The sequence below is a fragment of the Protomyctophum parallelum genome (genome assembly GCF_964188405.1).
Source record: "Protomyctophum parallelum genome assembly, chromosome: 3".
Lineage (NCBI taxonomy): Eukaryota > Metazoa > Chordata > Actinopteri > Myctophiformes > Myctophidae > Protomyctophum > Protomyctophum parallelum.
This window is the reverse complement of record NC_139698.1, coordinates 32,380,198-32,402,669: the sequence shown is the minus strand read 5'-3', so window position 1 is coordinate 32,402,669 and position 22,472 is coordinate 32,380,198. Positions and strand designations below refer to the sequence as shown.

General features: G+C 41.8%; 1 protein-coding gene across 5 annotated transcripts in view; it reads left to right on the top strand.

The window, feature by feature from the left end:
* The window catches only part of ncalda (neurocalcin delta a), a 78,186-nt gene extending 58,048 nt beyond the window's left edge, over positions 1 to 20,138 (top strand). For 4 of the 5 annotated variants that reach the window (XM_083761624.1, XM_083761625.1, XM_083761623.1 and 1 more), the window contains 4 exons: positions 315 to 725; positions 14,167 to 14,272; positions 17,434 to 17,548; positions 18,171 to 20,138. In XM_083761624.1, the coding sequence (XP_083617750.1) occupies positions 348 to 725; positions 14,167 to 14,272; positions 17,434 to 17,531 (582 nt within the window). In that variant the 5' untranslated portion in view covers positions 315 to 347 and the 3' untranslated portion in view covers positions 17,532 to 17,548; positions 18,171 to 20,138. Of the gene's footprint in view, positions 1 to 314; positions 726 to 14,166; positions 14,273 to 17,433; positions 17,553 to 18,170 lie in introns of all 5 variants that reach the window. The other variant, XM_083761627.1, reaches the window with a different exon arrangement.
* The last annotated feature ends 2,334 nt before the right edge of the window (positions 20,139 to 22,472 follow it).

Genomic DNA, 22,472 nt, shown 5'->3' with positions numbered 1-22,472 from the left:
CTCCTCCCCTGCAGCTGTAAGCTGAGTCCTGTCTCTGTCCTCCTCCCCTGCAGCTGTAAGCTGAGTCCTGTCTCTGTCCTCCTCCCCTGCAGCTGTGAGCTGAGTGTTCTCTGTCCTCCTCCCCTGCAGCTGTGAGCTGAGTGTTCTCTGTCCTCCTCCCCTGCAGCTGTAAGCTGAGTGTTCTCTGTCCTCCTCCCCTGCAGCTGTAAGCTGAGTGTTCTCTGTCCTCCTCCCCTGCAGCTGTAAGCTGAGTGTTCTCTGTCCTCCTCCCCTGCAGCTGTAAGCTGAGTGTTCTCTGTCCTCCTCCCCTGCAGCTGTGAGCTGAGTGAGCATCAGGAACATCAGACATGGGGAAGCAGAACAGCAAGCTCCGTCCCGAGGTGATGCAGGACCTGCTGGAGAGCACGGACTTCACGGAGCACGAGATCCAGGAGTGGTACAAGGGCTTCCTGAGGGACTGCCCCAGCGGAAACCTCTCCATGGAGGAGTTCAAGAAGATCTACGGCAACTTCTTCCCGTACGGCGACGCCTCCAAGTTCGCCGAGCACGTGTTCCGCACGTTCGACGCCAACGGCGACGGCACGATAGATTTCCGAGAGTTCATCATCGCGCTGAGCGTGACGTCGCGCGGCAAGCTGGAGCAGAAGTTGAAGTGGGCCTTCAGCATGTACGACCTTGACGGGAACGGCTACATCAGCAAGGCAGAGATGCTGGAGATTGTACAGGTGAGGGGCTGCGTAATAGTGTTTCCCATGTTGTTGAAATGGTGGCGTGGGCTACCTAGAACAGTGGTTCCCAAACTGTAGTTTGGGGGGTCCCCAGATGTTTGGTTTAATGCGCGACCTTGTTTTCTCACTCAACAGTAACCATACCTTTCCCAACATACAGTATGTGTATACAGGCTATCTGCACATTTCTAAAGTTAAAGACTTTTAAGACCTTTATAATATCAAACTGGCCTAATTGTCAAATAGAAACACTGTGAAAATAGACGCGGATCTACAAGCTCGCAATTCCTCGCCGGTCAAGGAGTTGTAAGCTTAGTAGTTTGGCTATAACCCTAACCCTAACCTCCCAACCCTATGATGGCCAACATGGGGAAATTGGACATTAGGCATAACGACTAAATTGGGAGAAGACGAAAAAGGAAACTAGGGCAGCTTAAATAATGGAAATTGAGAGGTATAACAGGAGACACATGAAGAAACACAAAGTCTACTGTGTGTTTTGAAATAGATTCCAGTCAAGGACTCTGTGTGACCCGAGACAACTCTGAAGTCTGAATTGATTTACATCTCTCTCTCAGACAAACACACATAGACATAGAAACTGCAGTATCGGCCAGTGCAGTGATAAGTAAACACAGAGCAGCATAAACAACACTACTGTATCCATTACATTCTGATCATGAGATCATGAGACAAGCTTTTCAGGAAAAACTGAGCAGACATCCGACAGTCCCCCTCCAGTATTATTTAGCATTTTTCAGCTGCTTACTGTTTTCCTATGCCAACACTGTACATAGATTCCAGAGGCACCATACCATAGGCCATTTTTTGACAGTTTGAGTGCGAGACCCCTCCTGCAACACTATTTGACTGGAAGCACTGTTATCAATGCTGACAAGCCCATTTTATTTGAATTGAACTTTTTCTTTGTGTTCCATCTGCCTCTTTGTGACTGAATGACGGCTACAAACAACACCCTTGACAACTTGTCAACCTATTCCGGTCCAAAGAATGACACAAAATTGGCCTTTCTTTCAGGCACAGAAAGAAACAGTGCAACTTAAATAAAGGGACACTTCACCCTTTTTGCAAAAAAATATATGTTAATGGAGTTTCCTGGGGTCTTTATGTGTGTAATATGTGGTTTTAGATATTTTAGACACTGGCCTCACTTCCTTCCTGTACTATGTACAACTTATATGTTCAATATATTGAACATAATTCCTGTGGCCAGCCAATGAGGGATTTTGGGATGTTTTTTGGGACTTCATTTGAAACATAGGCCGTCTATTTAATTGATGAATGCCCCAAACAACACAGTTTACAGAGACCCCTCCCTCATCTGACGACGTTGTCAGTGATCTGTCTGATATAGCCTTGTTCAATTATTATATCATTATAAACTCTGTGTTTAGGTCAGGATAAAAATAAATATATATTTTTTCCTTTTTTATTAACTCGAAAATATATCTCGGCGAGAATGTGATATGAGCATGTAAAAAAAGTAAGTTTCTAGTGCATTCCTGTCAGAAGTTATGTCTATCTCCTTGTGCTGTCCCTCTCCTAGCCTCGATACCCAGGCTTTCATTTCGTCTGCGCGAAAGATGAAAGCCTGGAAAAAGCCGTGGGCTGAACCAGTCTAAAAGTGGGAGTCAACCCTTCCGCGTAGGCGTCGCTCTAAATGATGTGACGTAACGCTGCACTAGGGGGGAGAGGAGGGGCCGGGGGTGACGGACAGATCGATGAGATCCAATCAGGGTGCGCGTTTTTCTGAGCCGCGGCCCTCCCATCTAGGCCAGAAATGTCTCTGCTTAGGTCAGGCTATCCCTCTCCAAACTCCCCATGTGCACATGGCTAGTCGAGCAGTTCTGATTGGCATCGCGGATCATGAAGAAGTGACACTGAGGAAGCGACGCCATGGGCCGTCGGAGCCCCCCCTGGGGGGTCCCCCCTTTCCGACTGCAATAGGCGGAAAATCAACTGCGAGTCTGCGACGGAACGGGCTGGCGGGGCTGCAATATTAAACATTTTTCAGGGAGAACTCTCGGGCCTCTAGCCGTCGGGGCTCTACGCAGCTGCGTAGTTTGCGTAGTGGTAAAAAAAACCCACAGTGTGTGTGAGTGTGTGTGTGTGTGTGTGTGTGTGTTGGGAGAGAGAGAGATTGATAACGAGCGGGGGAGACGCGCTGTGCGCTCGGATCGAGACGGTTATTTTTTTAATTAATTTGAAACAAATGGTCCGAATGTTCACTCGGAAATTCCTGCCGAAGTTCGAGTCCTAAAATAAGGGCTAGGGTACAGCCTTAATACACATACAGGCGCTTTGGGTGTTTTTCCTTTATTTTTTGACGATGGGTTCTCAGATTTCCCACCTAGTGTAAACCCTCGAGAGTATCTTCCTGAACAAGCTCACAAGCTTAGCCTTCAGAGAGGGAAAAAAAATGCAATCATGATTTCCATTTTACAAGAGTGTTGTAAAACCATGATGTTATTATTCATTCTCAAAATAGAACTCCTACTCTGAAAGTAAAAAACAAAATTCAACAACATAATGTGGTCTGGCTAGAAAAATAGGGAGAGAAAAAAGTAAAAAGAAATTGGCTGGAGGTCTTTGAGAATGGGAAGATAGAAAAGGACCCATAGACATTATTTGATTAACAAAGGATTTGTTCAACGATTGATAGAGCTTTGTGTCTAGGAAGTCATTAAGTTCTGGTATTACAATTCCCATGGAGATTCCAACTAATATATTTACATGGTGGTGGCTAGATATGGCTGCAAGCCACATTCAAACAACAACCGATAGTAAACCGATTTCCCTAACCTCCTTATCAAAATGTAGTTTGGACAAATCTGATTAGATTTTCTCCTACTGTAGGTGTGTTAGATTTATCCTTGCCATACACAGCCTCTATCTAGATAGGTCCTTGATACACTCCCTCTGCATTAAGCTTGTAATACCATGGCGCAGATAGAGACAAAGCTAAGCTATATTCATGTTTATTAAACTGGCTATATAGTAGATATGGTTTAATTTAATGGAGGTCAGTTTTTAATGACCCCAGACATTTTATCTTGCATTATCGTGACACATTTTACATACACATAAACCTTTTTCCATTTCACTTTTATAGCATGGAAAACCATTTGTCAACAGGCATGGGGATGGGGCATGTTTCTGTCATATTTCAGTCACCTGTTGTATTTCAATGAGACAATGAAAGTCATCCAAAGTGCTTTTTCAGAGGAAACTGACAGAGTCTCTTAATGGAGCAATTACTCATGATGGCTTGAATACAGAGATAGTTTTCTTTGGTATAGCATTACTTTATCTAATCCCAAAACCAAGAGAATTGTGCTGAAAAAGAAGATTTGGATTTGGAAGAGCTATAGGTTTGACTGCACCCTTACAGTATAATACCAAGTGTCCTTAGTGTATGCTCTGTACTCCTGTATTGTTTTAATGTTGTTGTTTTCTGTCTGTTTTTTACTGTCGTACACAGGCAAGGAACACACCTACCTACCTACTCTAGGCATTCTCTATTCACACTCACGCCCAGGCCCATGATTTACCCCAGACATTGTTTTAGACAGAAAAGCAATTGCTTTTATTTTTTAATATTGAGGGCATGGACTGTATACAGGACACATGGGATTATGAGTTGTGCTGGAGTTTGAAAACAGATTGTTGATACAATACATACCAACCCCAGTATTTGTTATATTGGGATTTTTTTTTACATTATTTTCTGTAGGGAGAGTGTGATTAATCTCTTGCTATTTATAGCTCAGGAACACCCTTGGTCTGTCTCACCGATTTAACAGGCCTGCAGTTGGGGGGGGGGGGGGGGTCATGGAAAAGTGACATCCGTTATATGAGCTGTGCAGCGGTGTTGAGTTCACCTTTGAAAAAGAAGAAGACAAGGGAGAAACGGCAAGCGGGGGTGGCATTTCCTGCTGAAGTACTCTTTGTGTAAACAGACCTTCTGCACTGTGTGTGCGTGCGTGTGCGTGCGTGTGTGTGCGTGTGTGTGCGTGTGTGCGTGTGTGTGCGTGTATGTGTGTGTGTGAGAGAGAGAGACCTCTCCCCTCACACTGCTATTTTGGTCTCCGGCGGGAACATTTGTTCATTTGTCCCATTTCAGCTTCCCCTAATTCTTGTTAAACAGTAAGCTCATCTTTTGTGTGTTTTGTTTTTTTTAGTTTTTTGCATTGGGTGTAATTTTCAGGATCAAGAGGTCTGTGATTCTGGAGATGTGGTCCCAAGTGACCTCACCCCATGTGGGGCTGTTTGAAGGCCAAAATAGCCACAGGGGTCAAGGTCTTTGACAGAGCATCTCTCTTGTACCAATGGGTCACTTCCTCATTTGCAGTAGGAATTCTTCCCGATTTTGAAGAGTCTTTGACCAGTGATGTTTTGACCGACATTTTTACAAAAAAGTGTTGAGAAGGATATATCGGTCTGGCTCTAATTTGCATAACAACAATCATTATGAGTTGTCTTGTGTGGAGAATGCTGCCAGTACCTGTATGCTGATTGGCCCAACTACAGCCCAACGTGTACACACATCAATCGGACTAAACCCACAACGAACAGCCGCTGTTTTCAGAGGAGTATCAGCTCTAAAATAATGACAGAAGAAGCATATATGGAGGATAGAGACGAGATGTGTCATAGACATAGGAGCAGATACAGGCCATGTACGCTTATTATAAACGACTTTGGGCTTATTTTTCAACTTACTTACAAGCGACTTGAATGCCTGTAAATAATGGTGGATGCGGGTTGTGGGTTTTTTGGGCTTGTTTCTAAAGTGTAGTTGCTTATTTGGGCTTGTTTCCTAAGGTTGTTTAAACCAGTCGTTCTCAAACATTTTCATGTTTTGTCCACGGACCCCCATCTGAAAATATTTTGTGCCAGGGACCCCCGTATACAACTCCTCATCTGGTTGGCTTGATCAGGCTGATTAGGATGGGGGATGTGGCATGCAAACCATCAGACTGTTGTTTTGTCTGTTTTTTATATTGTATATGCCTAAATGCCTAATGCCTATTTTAGATGTTTTATTCTATTATTATAATGTGTTTTTATGACAGCTGCTGTAATACCTTAATCATTTGTTGTTACTGTAAAATGTTTCAAAACATATTCCAAATATTTCACTTTCTTTCAAGATTTTTGGAAAATGGCAGATCTAGATCATGTAGATATAGGTTTAAAGTGCTCATGTGGCCTATAGTCCCTTCTTTTGGGATTGTTTTCATAGACCTGGTTGCTTATTTCTCTCACAAAATCTGGCAACGCTGAATACATGCTGTATGTGTGTGTATGGGTGTCCACTGGCATAATGTGTGTTTGTGCAGAGTCTGTGTACTATTCATATAGATAGAACAGCTGGTCTGGGAACAGGAGGGACAGTGTTGAGAAGGAATACCTTTGTGTTTGCATGAGCAGAAGATGGTATTTGTCCTGGCTTCTGCACACTTTCACATGTATTGTATCATTGGCAACTGGCAGCACTATGTTGGGCATTTCATTATAGGCAAAACTGTTAACAAAAAAGAAGAAGAATAGAATAATAGACTATATGTGCAAGCTAAAAAAAAACCTCATAACCTCATAACTCATAACTTGACTATTTTTGCAGTATGGCATCGTCGTTTGATGAAGTATTACTCGGCCATAGGTGGTTAAAGCCATAATATTAGTGCAGAAATGTTATTGCTGATATATTGGAGTTGAGCTGAGACCAAGACAGAGGGAATCCCTCAGTGATATGCAGTTCAGAGATCAGTGAACTCTCCCCTCACCCCTGAGGCCTGACAAATGAATGCTTAACTGTTGTTTGACATCTAATGTAATCAAAATCTCACTCATGACAGAAAGCTCTGGGAACATCGGGAAGCTCTGGTTTGTCCTCACTTGTATACAGTATATTCGACTTTAGATTATGTATGAATCGTGGTAATGGACTGGTATGGACCTAGTGGAAATAATTAGGTTTATTAATTCTTGTTGAGAATTCTAGAGACTCTTGTTGTGAATTGTGACTCTAGAGTTCTAGAAGTTAAAGTGGATGTTTGCCTCACAATGTCGCCCATGGGTGCTAGTTTTTGTCTCTGCTTTTCCGCTCCATCCAAAACACTGATGTTGGCCTACAGGGCAACCGAAGGTATGGTACCCTGATAACCTTCAAAGCCTAATTCAACCCTACAACGTGCTCAGAAACACAGGAAAGCTGTCTGAACCTTCCCTACAACACACGGCACAAGGCTCTGCACAAGTGCACATCCCAGACTCTTCTCTCTTTTGGCTCCCAAACTGTGATACAAACTCCCCATTGAAGTCAGTACTGCAGACTCATCCCCAATTTCATCCAATATAATCTTAAAACTCCACCTCACCCCCTGGCACTTCACTCTCCCTATACCCCTCAATCACCCCCTAGAATTTCACTCTTATTTCACATTTCATTAACTTCTCAGTATATTAAAACAAGCACTGGGTATATGCAGTATGTCAACTATGAAGCAAAGTAACGCTGATCGGGATTAGAAATTCCATTTCACTCAATAGACTGCTACATTGAACGCATCCCAAAATGAACTGATCTACAAGCTGTCATCGCGTTGCAGTTCAATTTGTGAAAGCCTTGTAGATGTGTTGTTGTCAAGCAAGCAACGCCATTGTACGATCATGAAGTATAAATCAAGCGTGCTGCTGAGTTACTCTACTTTGGTGTTTCTCTCACATAAGCTATGCCTACTTAACCTCAAAACCATGCATGCCCATGTTGGCCAAACGCCAGAGAGAGTCTGGAGACGTTCCGTTGATTTGACTGGAAGCGGTGCGTTCACCATGATCCAAGGAATCACGGTGATCCAAGGAACAACTATGCACTTGAGCATTAATGGACCCTCAACAAGAGAGTGGAATGTTCAGAGAGGATTTCAGACAAAACATCAAATGCTCTCAGGCATCTGTGGCAGTGCCATCAGTAGTTGTTGTTGATGATGTGTGACTGACTGATTTGTAACTGGTTATACTTTTGTCTATACTTTTTGTCTAACAAAAGTATATTGTCCTAAATCTGGAGACAATTCATAGTCATATAGTCAATTAATATGTAAACTAGACAGATATTCTCTTGATAATTACTGTGCACAAATTTACTATATACATAAATATTCGTGTTTGAGCAAAACACACAAATGTTCCGCCTCTTCCCTCACACCTTCAGGTTCTGGAGAGGGGAAGAGCAGCTCCCTATACCCCGTCCTGCCACCTTATGTGACTATAATGCAGAGCTAACGTATATGTTTTTGTTAATCAGGTTTGGTTTCTTGACCACAATGTAAGAATATATTTAAACAGATCCTGGGTTTATTGTTTAACTGTGGTTAATGTGGTATCTTGTGTACAGATATTATTTAGACTGATGCTAGGTTCCTGGTTAAACTAGTAACCTAGCCTCTCTGCATTTTACATTATGCCAAAATTGTAATTGTAGTTTTTCTGTGAATTGCACCGCCCTGCATGCAAGGACCCAATCTGTTAGTGCTTTATACATCCCACTGTCAACAAACAGCTCTCTGCCCTAATCCCCATTAAGAAGGTGTTGCTGTCTGACTCACTATGTATGACTCAGAAACCCATTCTAAATTGTATGCAGGTCAGGTGTTTGTTAGGAGTAACAATGTTACACATACAAAAGGCATAAGAAAAGGCCATACGTGTCCTGTTTGTAGGTGTCTGCATGCTGGAGGAAGGAGGAAAGAATGATTTCATACATTAACGTCCCACTGTTTTCAGCTGTGAAATACATAGTAAAATCGGGAGTATTAAATTCCTTAAATTAACTAGATTTTGAGGTATAGTAACTAAACACCACGGAATTCTTAGTTTATTTCTCTATCTGACCTTTTTCACTCACTCTTGCTCTCTATCCGCCCCTCTATGTTCATCTATTTTTCCATCATTCTCTATCTATCTATCTATCTATCTATCTATCTATCTATCTATCTATCTATCTATCTATCTATCTATCTCTCTCTCTCTCTCTCTCTCTCTCTCTCTCTCTCTCTCTCTCTCTCTCTCTCTCTCTCTCTCTCTCTCTCTCTCTCTCTCTCTCTCTCTCTCTCTCTCTCTCTCTCTCTCTCTCTCTCTCTCTCTCTCTCTCTCTCTCTCTCTCTCTCTTCCAATAACCTGGTTGCTTCAATGCTTTGACATAGACTTGTTATCCTGCCTCCTCCACCTGGCCTGACCAAATACAAAGAGCATTCTACCTTGTACTTGCCGGTGTGTGAGGGAGGACAATCCTCATGGATTGCTTCAAGGGTTCTGGCCTTCAGACTGCAGACGGCACAAAGACTATTGTATCATTGTGGTATTACCTGGGGCGATACAGCACGATTACTGCTAAGGAGAGGAGGCCAGTTGGGATACGATAAGCACCTCTTCCTTGAAAACCAGGAAATACAGACTTTAATGGAATCACACCTTTTTATTTGTCTGTGGTAAAAGCATGGCAGCTACTAAACTACTAAAGGCTACCCGTGTACCTGGCACGTACGCACACCACCGGGGATGTGGTTGTTTGAGGAGCCCCTCTTCCACAGTGAACTCATCACATCTACAGTGCTGTCCTCTGCTAGTGTATGCAACAACATGAGAGATGCCGGCCGTGTAAAGTTGGGCCACCTCCCCAAGTCCATAAGAACATCAGTGGACGAGAATAAGATCATCACGGCAGCTGCAGAGGATGGTTGAAGAGGTCTGCGGATCCCTACCAGGTGGATATAGGGCCTTCATAGAAGATCAAACTATAATGTGACCTGTGGGACGAAGAAGGGGAGTACGCCTTCCCTGCATTGACTGTTTCTCCTGCAGTGTGGGGTTGGCAGGAGGATGGGGGTTTCCTGTCTTTCTCAACTCCGGAGCTGGGAGAACTTGTGGACATGACCAAGACGGCAGCGTACCTTACATGCGTGAAGGTGGTATACATCATAATGCAGGAAAGTTGTTTTGGTCCAGGACCTACCCCGAAAGGCAGCTGGCGGTCCCTGTACAAACCACCCGTTGAGAAACGGGTAGGTGATCTCCAGTGGAGAATTGTACATGGGGGAATAGCTACGAACAGGTATCTGGCACCGAAATACAGCAACAAGAGAAGACCTGTTGTAACACTGGTCAACTTTGTATATGGATCTGTTAAGCTGGGGTTGTGGTTGGTTGATCCCTTGTTGATGGCAAAGGGGATAATGGCAGCTCGTATTAAAGTAGAGAATGCCTACTACAGTCTGGTGGGGGACGTGGGGGGTTTGTACAGGTGTGGTGTGTAGAAGAGGCTTTATGCACGGTCACTATTGACGGACCTTAAAATTTGCTTTACTTCTGTGATTTTAAATCTCTAATAATATATAGACACTCTGTGCTTATAATCTAAATCATCTGACTGTCATGTTTATCCTGTACTGAGAGAAAGACTTAATAAAGAGGTCTTGAAAATCAAAAATCTCTCTCTCTCCCTATTTCTGTGTGTTTTGTCATCTGTCTGGATGAGTCACTCCAAGCTTTCAGCAGAGAGGGAGAGAGAGCAGACCATTATGTAGGAGAACAGTTGTCAGGCTGAGCTGAGCTTTTGGCAGAGCAATTTAAAATGAATTATACCTTGGATCAAAGTGTTTGGAAAACCGCGGTGCATCAGGAGGACAATCTCTGTCGCTACCCCAGTGACTCTTACAGGTTGCCAGGGTGCCTGTTCAGCAGCGTTCATGACCGTTGTGGTGGCAGTGCAGATGAACCTCCTTGCTTCTAGAGACTTTTAATGAGGTGGAATGGAGCTGGGGATGAGGTTGGTTGCTCGTCGCTTGCTGAAAAGAGAAAGGCAGATAAACGTGTTTGGTAAAGGAAAATCTATGTTTCAGGAGATCAATATCATGCTAACTAGAGTTTATATACGTGTGCATGGCATGCCGCGCTGGGAATAATTATGGTATACCGTCTGAAAAAACCTAGGCTACAGTACTAAGGCTCATAATCGGCCGTGCTGTGGGGAGTAATTGAATGAGATGGTTCACGGCCAACCCGGCCGGCTCGTTTTCCTTAGATAATGATGGAGGAAGATAAAACCACCAGTCCGTTCCTCTCATCAATAGTAAATGCCTGCTATACCTATCTCACTGCGCTGTCTCCATGTGGCCCAGAGATACGTACATGCAGGGCGGTCCATTGTTTCTGAAGAAGGGAAGTGAAGGAGGCAGAGCGAGCGTGTTCCATGAAGTCATTTACTGAGATTGAACAGAATATGAGAAGGATACATGAGGGTTCTTTCAAGTCTCTACAGGAGACCTGTCATTCACCTTTGGTGCAATGACGAGAGAGAGAGAGAGGAGAGAGAGAGAGAGAGAGAGAGAGAGAGAGAGAGAGAGAGAGAGAGAGAGAGAGAGAGAGAGAGAGAGAGAGAGAGAGAGAGAGAGAGAGAGAGAGAGAGTGTGTGTCTCACAATGTCTGTCTTCTGTTTGACTGATTGTCTCTTCCACCTGCATGTTTTCTGTCCCTCTCTCCTTCCTTTCCTGTTTCTGCCATGGCCTGGTAGGAACATAACTGTAACAACAGGACACCAGCACTAATGCTTTCCTTTGAAGTCTCCTTCACTGTGATCTCAGTGTGATAGATTCATTAAATAATCATTTAATTAATCAAAGTATCATAATTTGATTTGACTATTTAAATAAATGTTTAGTAATGTATCATGCAACAGCTCTTAACTTTTTCACTGCTATCTACGTTTATAAACGTAGCTAGGCTAACGGTACCTACTGGTGCTATCTACGCGAATGTTCGTAGACAACCGTATACATCATATATGAAAGCAATGACCGTCAGTTTGCCTTTTAGCATTGCTCCGGTTACTATGGAGAGCCTCCGTCCCCACCAGCTATGGGATCTTTAAATCCAGATCCATTGAGCGTCCATTAACAGGAGTGCTAGATGGCTAGACACCGTCTAGCCATTATTATGTCGTTTTTCAATCGTTCTGTCTAGTTGACAGAACGATTGAAATTATCATCCTGCCATAAGGCAATGTAGGAGGTGAGAGATACAGACAGCCAGTTATCCTGAAGGAGAGACTTGAGTATGTTGGGATGTTTTGTGGAATGAGAGGGAGAGAATCAGAATCATCTACTTATTATGAAGGAGATGGTGCTTGCATGTTCGTGAAGGGGATGTTTTGTGGAATGAGAGGGAGAGAATCAGAATCATCTACTTATTATGAAGGAGATGGTGCTTGCATGTTCGTGAAGAAATTCCTAAAATAAGCTTATGTGTGGAATGGTTTTAAACTAATTGCACTGATCTGGCAGCTTATCATCAGAATTATTTGTGCTTTTAAGCTTTCTTATATACTTTTCAAACATAATAATAATGCCGTTTTGAGCTTTTTTTTTAAAGTCTTAAAAATGTGGGAAAATATTTGAAACTTTTTTTTTTCTTTGCTGTTTTACTTATAATGGCATGCCCAAAACGGCAGGGCACATTAGGACCTCACTACTGTAGGGGCAGATGCTGTGAAAAGTGTGTAGTCTACAAAGTCCAAATCATGCCCAACGGCTATTTCCTTTTGGTCTGTTGGGGATGGATTGAAACATAAAATAAACATTCAAAGCAATTAAAATGATTATCGTTACTACCAGATCCGGGGATAAACTGAACTGAAGCCTGATAATAGCTGCAATGGCTGGTTGTACCAGAGATACATCTTGTTTCCAGTGTAGACCAGCCCTGCTAGTGTATAATGTATAATGGGAGACGTAACCAGGAGCTATTTAAAGCTCTCACTGCATGTCAGCTCCCATTCCCCTCAAACCATGGCGCTCATTAGAAATAGACAGAGTGGGCTGTGATTTCACTGTTTACTGCCAATCTGCCTGCAGTGTAACAAGAGAGGAGACACAACAATAGTCTGAGTATGATCTGTATGCATTTGCTTGTTTCAAGTTCTCTCTGCATAAGCATTAAAGGAATCATAGCTGAATTATGATACCCATCAACAAATTAGCACATCGGAGCAGATTGGCAGCCATGTCAACCACATGAACCCTTTTCTGGGCATCGCTGCATGTCATAACAGGCGAGCATAGCGATCTACAAGCTCACAATGCAGAGTCCCCTGTGGCACCCCAGTCAACTAAAGTATAGGGTTTAAGTGGTTAAATAGGGCTAATGTCATGGTGTTACTGAACAAGAGAAACAGAAGGACATTATATAGGGTTTACAGTAAGTGGTTAAATAGGTATAATGTCACGGTGTTACTGAACAAGGGGATACAGTATGACCACGGCCACACACAGACTACTCTGTGTGCTTGTTCAGGGTTGGAGTATATTCTGTACAGTTGTAATAAAGACTCTTTTGTTTACTTCATGACAGCACACATGCTGCTGCTGTAGTACACGGTCAGCAAAATGCACTTCTTGTCTTTTGTCTTGGATTTCGTCAAGTAAATTCTCACAGTTCAGCAAGCTGAAGAGAAACGGCACCAATTACTGTACATGAGCTGAAAGTAAAGATGACAGTCAATCTGACATCTCCTTGACTCCTTAATATATACACAGGATGATACACAGGACACTAGTTATACAGTACTCATTGATGGAGACATTGCGATAGAAATCAGCCAGACAGAAGTGAAATAAATGACTAAATTAATGGAGGACTGAAAAAGCAAGGAAGGAAATGAGGAAGACAATACTGGTCAGTCGAGGAAAGTGGCTGTGTGTGTGTGTGTGTGTGTGTGTGTGTGTGTGTGTGTGTGTGTGTGTGTGTGTGTGTGTGTGTGTGTGTGTGTGTGTGTGTGTGTGTGTGTGTGCGTGTGCGTGTGCGTGTGTGTGCGTGCGCGTGTGCGTGCATGCGTGCGCGTGTTGACATTGCTTCCCATAAAACATGAGCACTGTGTTCCAAGGCTTGTGTCTACAACCACACAGACAATAATGACTTGTATTGTGGCTTGGGTGTGTGTTGACTTTCTTCTTAAAGATTACTTTTATGGCTTTTCTATTTCAGTAGTTTGAACTCTGAAGACGACTTTGTTGAAACATTATATTGAGATCCCTGATGTCATCGTTATGATGTCATAGACTAGGCTCCAAGTACTATGATAATAGTATAATGGGTATTCTGTCAACCTGTACAGTTGGTATTGCATGGGCCATGCGTTCCCAACGGGCATTGGTCTGGTATTTATTTAAAAAAAACACAGATGGACCTATGCACTTTCACCATTTTCTGAAAATAGCAGATCTACAAGCACACAATGCGTCTCAATGTGACACGTGAGCTTGTAGATTGGCTATTTTCGGTATTTGTGATGAAGCGGGGCGTTAATCTTACGAACCTGCCTGACAGTGACAACATACTTGTCTGTCTCTTCATGCAGGCAATCTATAAGATGGTGTCGTCGGTGATGAAGATGCCTGAGGACGAGTCCACGCCAGAGAAGAGGACAGAGAAGATCTTCAGGCAGATGGACACCAACAGAGATGGTAGGCTGACGGCCGTCCTCAGTCCCTAGCAACACCAGCATGCTATTGGTTTGGTTTTATTGCATCAACTTGAACTGCATTTCACCCAGGTGTTAGATTCACTTTCTTTTTTGGGGGTAAAAATTGTCATTTTACGCAAACATAGTTTGTTTATCAGAAATTATTGTACGTGTAAAACAACTCCTCTACAGCTGTAGAATCGTCTTGCACCGGGTTGCATGGAATTAGCTCACTGTCTTCTTTGCATTGCTAAAAACAATACATTCTTAATTTTTTCACCTGAAGATGGAGTGCCTTATTGACATGCTTACTGTATGCTCTCTTGTATTTGTGCTTTGTTTGGGGGTGTATATATATATATATATATATACTGTCCTCCGAGACGCAAGGTTAGGAAATAATACAAGTATAAGAGAATGACAGCTTGCCAGCTTTAGCCTGGCTAATAAGCCAGACTAACTAAGCCAAGCTGGAGTTGGAAATACATTGTTTTCAACGAGGGCGGCACAAACAAGAGCTATTTTAAGCATGTGTGCAACATGACAACTGTTTTAAAATATGTACAGTAACAACTAAAGTCTCTTTAATGTTATGTTGTACTATTAGTCTATTACTACAAAACAATTTAAAATAAAGGGATTTAAGATCATTAAAGCTGGGCTGTTGCCTGAGTCCAATGCATTTCTGCCTACTTCCGGTCCAGGACTTGGCCCAGTTGGTTGTCCCCATGCTCAATAGAAGTCTATGTAGGAGAGCCGCCATTGGACTGATCCCATGAAGGGAACGCAGTTTGCGTAACTCTGTCTATATCAAAGGCTCTGGAATAGATATACGCATCTACAGTAGCTTTTTTTTCTTGCCCTGTAATCTGTATCTTAACTGCTGTGCTGTCTTTGGTGACTGAATTTCCCTTGGGGGATCAATAACGGGCTTATCTTAATTAAGGTTCTGAATAACACAGAGATACTTCCAAAAACACAAGAAATGGGGTTGATGGTAGCGTCGGTTTCTGCAAGTTAAATAGATAGTTTCTAAGTGAAAGCTCTACTGAATCAATTTTGAAACTTGCAAGACAACTCTATGGTCATGGATATTTTCCTGTATGTCTGTCCAGGCAGTTAATCACCTTCCTCTCCTTTGAAAGGAAACGGCTTCAGACAACTTCCTTAGCACAGACATTTAGCAGAAAGCTGCTCTGTGAAGGGCCAACTAATGCCACCTGATGGACTGACTTAAAGTCCTCAGTATAATTTAACCCTGTGTGTACTACTCTTGGAACCAAAATTGGACCCCTAACTAAGTCTGTTACATTATGCATTGGTGTGGTTTGGGAATTACATTAATAAAACCAATCAGTGTGCCAGATGCCATTGCTTTTAGAGCAGGCTGTGCAAGCCATTATGTCTAGTGCTATCTATTCTACGCTCTCTCTCCTTTCTCCCTCTGCCCATGGAAGATCTTAGAGGCGGTGCGACGTTGCCTTGGAATACATTTATTTTTGATACCCAGAAGTATCACTCACACATTGCCGGTTATAGAGAACTTTAAAATACAGCAATCGTCTGTGTTCTGGATGAATTCAACTGAATGGTCTGGTGTGGTTATAGCAAGCGCAGATCAAATGACATTGTATTTGTCATTGATAAGCTTAACTGGCAACTGCTGATAAAAACACAATTTATTGGCACATGGAATTAAAACTCACTCTTTTGTGCATAACAGTAAACGCTCTGCTGCAGCACTATGGGGCTTATCTAATATCGGACACAACCTAATGTTTTCTACTTAAGCTCTAGCCTTTGATTGCCTTTCAATAAAAGCAATATTTGATAGACATAAGTATCAGGCCAATGTTACTGATTAAAGAGAATGTTATATTATTGGAGCGAATGGCTTTGCGCAGCACAAATCATTGTCTTTGAATAGACGTAAAATCTTATATGAACACAATTGGCACAAGGAATTGACATACTCACTTCTGCTGATTATAAATTAGGAGTGAGGGAGACCTCTTAATTTTGAGCCATGCGCCCGGGCGGACCAAAATTGCGGGCGCGCTCTACCGAACAGATTTGGCATAGCGAGTGGTTTTTAGAATTTGCTGTGCGCTTTACCATAATGTGTGTGGGCAAAATAGCAATATGGATAACGCAACAACACTGCCATGGACACATCTCCACTCCAGGCACAAATAACGTTGGCATAATGTATAGCGGGTACCGGGTAGCGTGGGAGGGTGGGATAAGACAGTTTGGAGACGGCGACAGCTGCCTTGTGCGTAATTAACGGTTAGTGGGTAGTGGGTGGGTGGGTGGGTGGGTACACACACAGCCATGTACCCCACACGCACGCACACATGGAAAGGACATAAACACAGCTATTATGACACAATGGGAAGGCGTGTGTGATGATGAGTGAAGAGGCAGTGGAAACGAAAGACAAGAGAAGATAGAGGAGGAGAAAAGTAACGGGAAGGAGAGAGCCTGAAGACGAGAGGAGAATATTGACCCCACGGTCATTGAACTGTGCCGTCTTTCTTTGGTTCTCATGACTGGAATCACGAGTAGCCTACTGTGTCTGTGTGTGTGTGCGTGTGCGTGTGCGTGTGCGTGTGCGTGTGCACATGCGCACATGCGAGGTGTAGGAGAGATAGGAGAGTACCAAATGGGAATAAAATGTATCAATACTGCCACCTCTTGGACAGAAGTGTGCCTCAGTCATAACACAAACATGTGAAAGAGTGTCAAGAAAATAACGCACAGACTTGTCTCTTGACTTTGAATATCCAACTCTATATATAACTCTCTCTCTCTCTCTCTCTCTCTCTATATATATATATATATATATATATATATATATATATATATCACCCTCCCCCCATTGGGACCCACCGTGGAATAGCAGGGTAATGTGTGTGTTCACACAGTATGTTGAATACTTGCTTCCATAATGTACTTTCTCTGTGTCTTCATTTAACATACTCTGCTCTACAACTATCAATGGCAGAGAGATGACATAATGTTAATCACTTCTTAATCGTGTGTGTGTGTGTGTGTGTGTGTGTGTGTGTGTGTGTGTGTGTGTGTGTGTGTGTGTGTGTGTGTGTGTGTGTGTGTGTGTGTGTGTGTGTGTGTGTGCCTGCGTTTGTGTGTGTGTTCCAGGCAAGCTGTCTCTGGAGGAGTTTATTAAGGGAGCGAAGAGTGACCCCTCCATCGTCCGCCTGCTGCAGTGTGACCCCAGCAGTGCTGGGCAGTTCTAAACTAGGGGATCAACATAGTACGTAAGCATCTGTTTGCTTATATTATGAATTTGTTGGGAATTTGTTTTGTATGGAGCTACATATTGTTTGTGTCATTTCTTCACCACAAATTATAGCATCAAAATGAGTCATCAACTATAAGAATAGTTTGCAAAGCACAGACACATTTTAGGTTTCCTCATCAATGTGAAAGGGTTTTGCCACTGGCACACAATGAACATGTACAAGTGATCAAGTTAGCAATGTATTAATGATAATTCTAAGAGCATCCCAAATGAACAAAATATGCACTTTGAAGTGCAAAGGAAAATGTCCTCAAATTATTAACTGGGACAATTGTTTGATGAAATGATACAGTGGGGAAATCTTGTCCATTAAAAATACAAAAGGTTTTAAAGTTAGCTTTAAGCAATCTTTCTGACTATTTAAAAGTTTGGCTGAAAGTACATATGTCCAACTTGTTTTCATTGGTGCCATCAGAAATGGAACACTTTCCATCAGGTTTCAAACACCTCATCCTCATCCCCTGGACAAGTTGATTGCGCATTAAGTTACTTCTTACAACAAAGAGTGATTATTACCCCAACACTGTTTCATTTTCAATGCAACCAGATTGTTAACTATAGATTACCTTTGCAGTGCTTGTTTGGATCAGTTCAAATAGCCTTTACCCTCCACACGGAGAAGACTGAAGAAGAAGCAGCAGATGAAGATGATAAGGATGACGATGATGATGATGATGATTAAGAGGAATACAGGCCTTCAAATATGCACTGAGGATTCGAAAGTAGAGCACAGGAGCCAGATTCTCCAGCACTTCTCAGACCAATTTGTCTAAATTCCTCTAAAGTGGAGACTGAACATCCCAAAGGATTCCCCAGAACCTCTCACACCCACTATGTCATCCACCTGCTCCTGCCTCTAGATTGTAGTTGACTTGGATCCTGCCGTTTTCTCATAGGCATGTCATTGTACACAGAAGGCCTGCCGTATGTTGTGTATATATTGGGAACTGGAGTCCTTGTTTTGGTATCTGCCTGGTTCTCTGTGCCCTACCAAGTTCCCAGTGGGGCAACCCAGGTCATGTGAGCTCTTGTTGTTTATAGTAAGAATGTGTACATGGGGGAGTGAGAGAGAGAGAGATGATTATGATGATAATAGTGGTACAGTAGATGGGGATGTTGAATGAAAGGACATATAGTTTTTAGTTGGGATTATTTAACCTGCAAAAAGGAGTTTTGATGTTTGTCCTTTTCTCTGAAAAAGAACTGGTTCTAGTTTCTACTTTTCCCCCCAATGTGAGACTGTGTTTGTGTTTTTGCAAACTTGACATGCAAACTCATTTTATTCCTATTTCGTGCTGGGATATCAAGAGTCAAGAAGAAATTGCTGAATTAATATTGTATATATTAAGTATATACACCCATTTTAATAGTTTTGACTTTGTGAATGATCACAGATGTAATGAAGGATAAAAAGCAGCCCTGCATCTAAACCTCCTCATGGGGTTTCTGCATATCGCTGAACATTTGATCTGAAAACATGATATAGTTACTGTTTGTAACTGACCTCTGTCTAAAGGAAAAGTAGAAAATTAGCAACTCCTTTTCCTGTAGTGTTGACATAAAACATGAAAAAGAACTTTACAAAAACGTATTTCAGTTAAATGTCCAATTCTCAAACATTTTAAAAAGTATTATTTAAAATAAAATAAACAAAAATAGGGGATATCACGCATGCAGACCTGCTTATGTTCCATTTTATTATGTGAAGAATGAACAGACAAAATGTCTTCGCATACATTTTAGGTGTTATAAATGGCGCATGTTGAAAAGTTTTTCTTAAGCTGGATAAGCATTGGGACTAAACCACATGCATGCATGTGACTTATGTGCATGTGTGTATATCAATATCGGTGACTAAGGACAGAGCAGCCGTCCAGCTGTAATCCAGCTACTGTATATGTATATGGTCATCATCAGGGTTCGATTTGCTGTTTGGTGCGTGGGGGCGGGGTAAATATCCCCTCTCTGGTTATTCATTTTGTGGATTGGGTTTAATTCCTGCTTCTGGTCAGACTGAATTAAATACATGCTTTTCCTTTTGGGAAATGTAGACTGATTTCTTTGATATTTATCACAATTTAAAAATATTGTTTAAAAAAATGTACATTATCAACATACAGACTGTCATCCGGGTTTTTGGGCAAGTTGTTCAAAATTCTTAATTTTGTATTATTATTATTTGAAAAACAGTAGATCTAGAAGCTTCATGACACGCAAGTTTGTAGAGCGGTTATGTTTGCTATCCATCGCAAGTATCTAGGACTTAGTGGTTAAAGGTTTTATGACATTCAGTTTCATTTATTATTATTTTTATTTTTTATTTTAGGTTTTATGACCTCAATTACACCCAAAAAACCTGAACTTTGAACATTCAGTGGATTTTCTGTGGTCTGAAGTTTTCTTTGGGGGTTTTGGGGCCTTTTGAGCTACAATGAAAACAGGCAACACAGTGAAACTGTGACATCTGCTGGCAAATCCCATTGACATATATGGGATTTGCAGTAAGTGATGTCACTTACTGCCGGCAAATCAGAGCACCTGTTTGAGCCAGAAAACCCCAGATCACAGAAAATCTACTGAATGTTAAAAGTTCATGTTTTTTGGGTGCAATTGAGATTAGAAAACCTAAAAAAACAAGAACAATTCGAAAACCTTTTTTTTAATGTCACAATCCCTTTAAGAAATTGTCCCCCCCCCCCCCCCCTTAAGATTTATTTTACAAATCGAACCCTGGTTATCATTATACTACCACCAGTCAGTGTGTGTTTGTATAAAGCATACTGTACACCTAATGGTTGAAAGGAATAACTTCACAAAGAAAAAGCAAGTAGAAGAACACATACTGTACTGTAGGTGTGCACTGTAGAATGTGGATGCTGTATAGACATAGATGTGTGATTTTCCTTTATTTTGGCTGAGCTAAATTAAATTGTGACCCATTTGTATAATTGATCTCTGCCAACCTCCAACAGGGATTTGAGCCATGATGACATAACATATTGTTGATGCACTAGAAGACTGAATAATGAGATCCATGTGCAATTGGCTTAATTCACACAGCTGCCTTTTTTTTCCCTTTCTTTTTTTTGTTGCCGGGGCCATGTGATTATGGACAATAGTCAGCTATATGTTTTACAAACTACAAACATACAAGTATCCCACTAGCATGAATGAAAACTTGACCCAACTTTGTCCTCCTTACAGATGGTCACACACATCAGTGCTGGGTTTCCCATTTTATCTTTAACATAAGCTTTGTCACCTTGATATTGGCCACTTTCAATCCGGTGTCCCTATTTTGGGCAGGTCATTATAGGCAAAGGTTTTTGTTTTGTTTTTAATTTCACATATATATATATATATGTAGTGTAGCCTACCTAAAGCCACCCGGCCGTGTCTGACAAAGTGACTTGAGTTACTGAAAATTAGGAACATTTTTGAATGTTTGTATTGAATAACTGCTGTTTTGTATAGATGAACGTCATCCACATTGAAACAACCGAGGATCACAACTGCTGCAATGTTAGTGTCATGTTGTATTGCTTTTATCGTAGGTATTTCTCCTTTTGTTTTACCTTAAAGCTGTGTCAGGTGTAACATTTCTGATAAACACAATAGCATCTTGTCAAGTGCCAAATAAAAACAAAAACAGTATTGTATACATTTATACTGTACAATTGTTATTTGTTGAACAAAATGTTTGTAATTGTTGCATTTTTAGCTTTTGTACGGTATCCTGTATGTAGTGACTAGTTTTTGAATACAGGATGTCTACTTTAAAAAGCAAAAATTAAATCAGCATTTTTTCGTGCTCTAGCATTGACGTTGTTTGTTTTATTGCATAATATAGGTAGGTTTTGTTGCATGTGGTGTGGTGCTGTTACTGCTGTATGCTGTTCTCATGGTATAGTTAACGGTGTGCAACCTGCAAAGGCATCGGTTGTAATATGCTGCCAAGTCCACGAGATGGCACTACTGAGTATTCAATATTATAGTCAATTCAATACTAACAGGAGCTTTATTGGCATGAGAAAACATTTCCGTACATACAATAGTAGTGAAAGCCTCTGTCGTGGTCAAAACAGTTGTAGTATAATATGTACAGATTTTTGCATGTATATGTACGGAATTCCGTGAAATAGCACGGGCCTGAATGTGTAGTCTGTCTGAATGGATGTTGTTTATAATATATAGTCTACTTTACTGTCTAAATGGATGTTGTTTATAGAGCTGCCATGTCTCACCCTTTGAGTGTGACAGTCACGCAATTTAACCCTTTACCACGCACCACGCCACACATGCCATTTCACACGCATTATAATGATAAATAACAATTTTCTCTGCGGCGCCGCGTAATAACGCACGCTCATGTGTGCGTCCTCACAAACGGTAAAATAGCCGATCTGATAGCTGATATATGCAGGAGGGTAAACAGTGGACCAAATCGCATGGAAATGAGCCATGCAGAGTTTAACATCGCTTCGAAATATTTTTCATGGAAGACAATATAGCCCCCACAAGTTACAACAAGTGAGTAAGTGACCTGTGACTATCTCTCTTCTATACTGGTGTGTGGCGTCTCTTGCGTGATATGAGGAAGTGGAACGGTGCCATAGCCCGTGCACATTATAGAGACAAAGTTGTGTGTGTGTGTGTGTGTGTGTGTGTGTGTGTGTGTGTGTGTGTGTGTGTGTGAAGTGAAGGGAAGGGGGAGGGGCCGCATCGCGACTTGTTTCTGTTCATAGAGAGAGAGAGCCCACAGATGTGTTTGAACTAAGAAAATGTAAAAATAAGGAATTTTCCCACATTCCAGTTTTCTGACATATTCCCCAATTTCCACTGAGATTATGGGGTGAATGAATGTGGCCAGACCCAT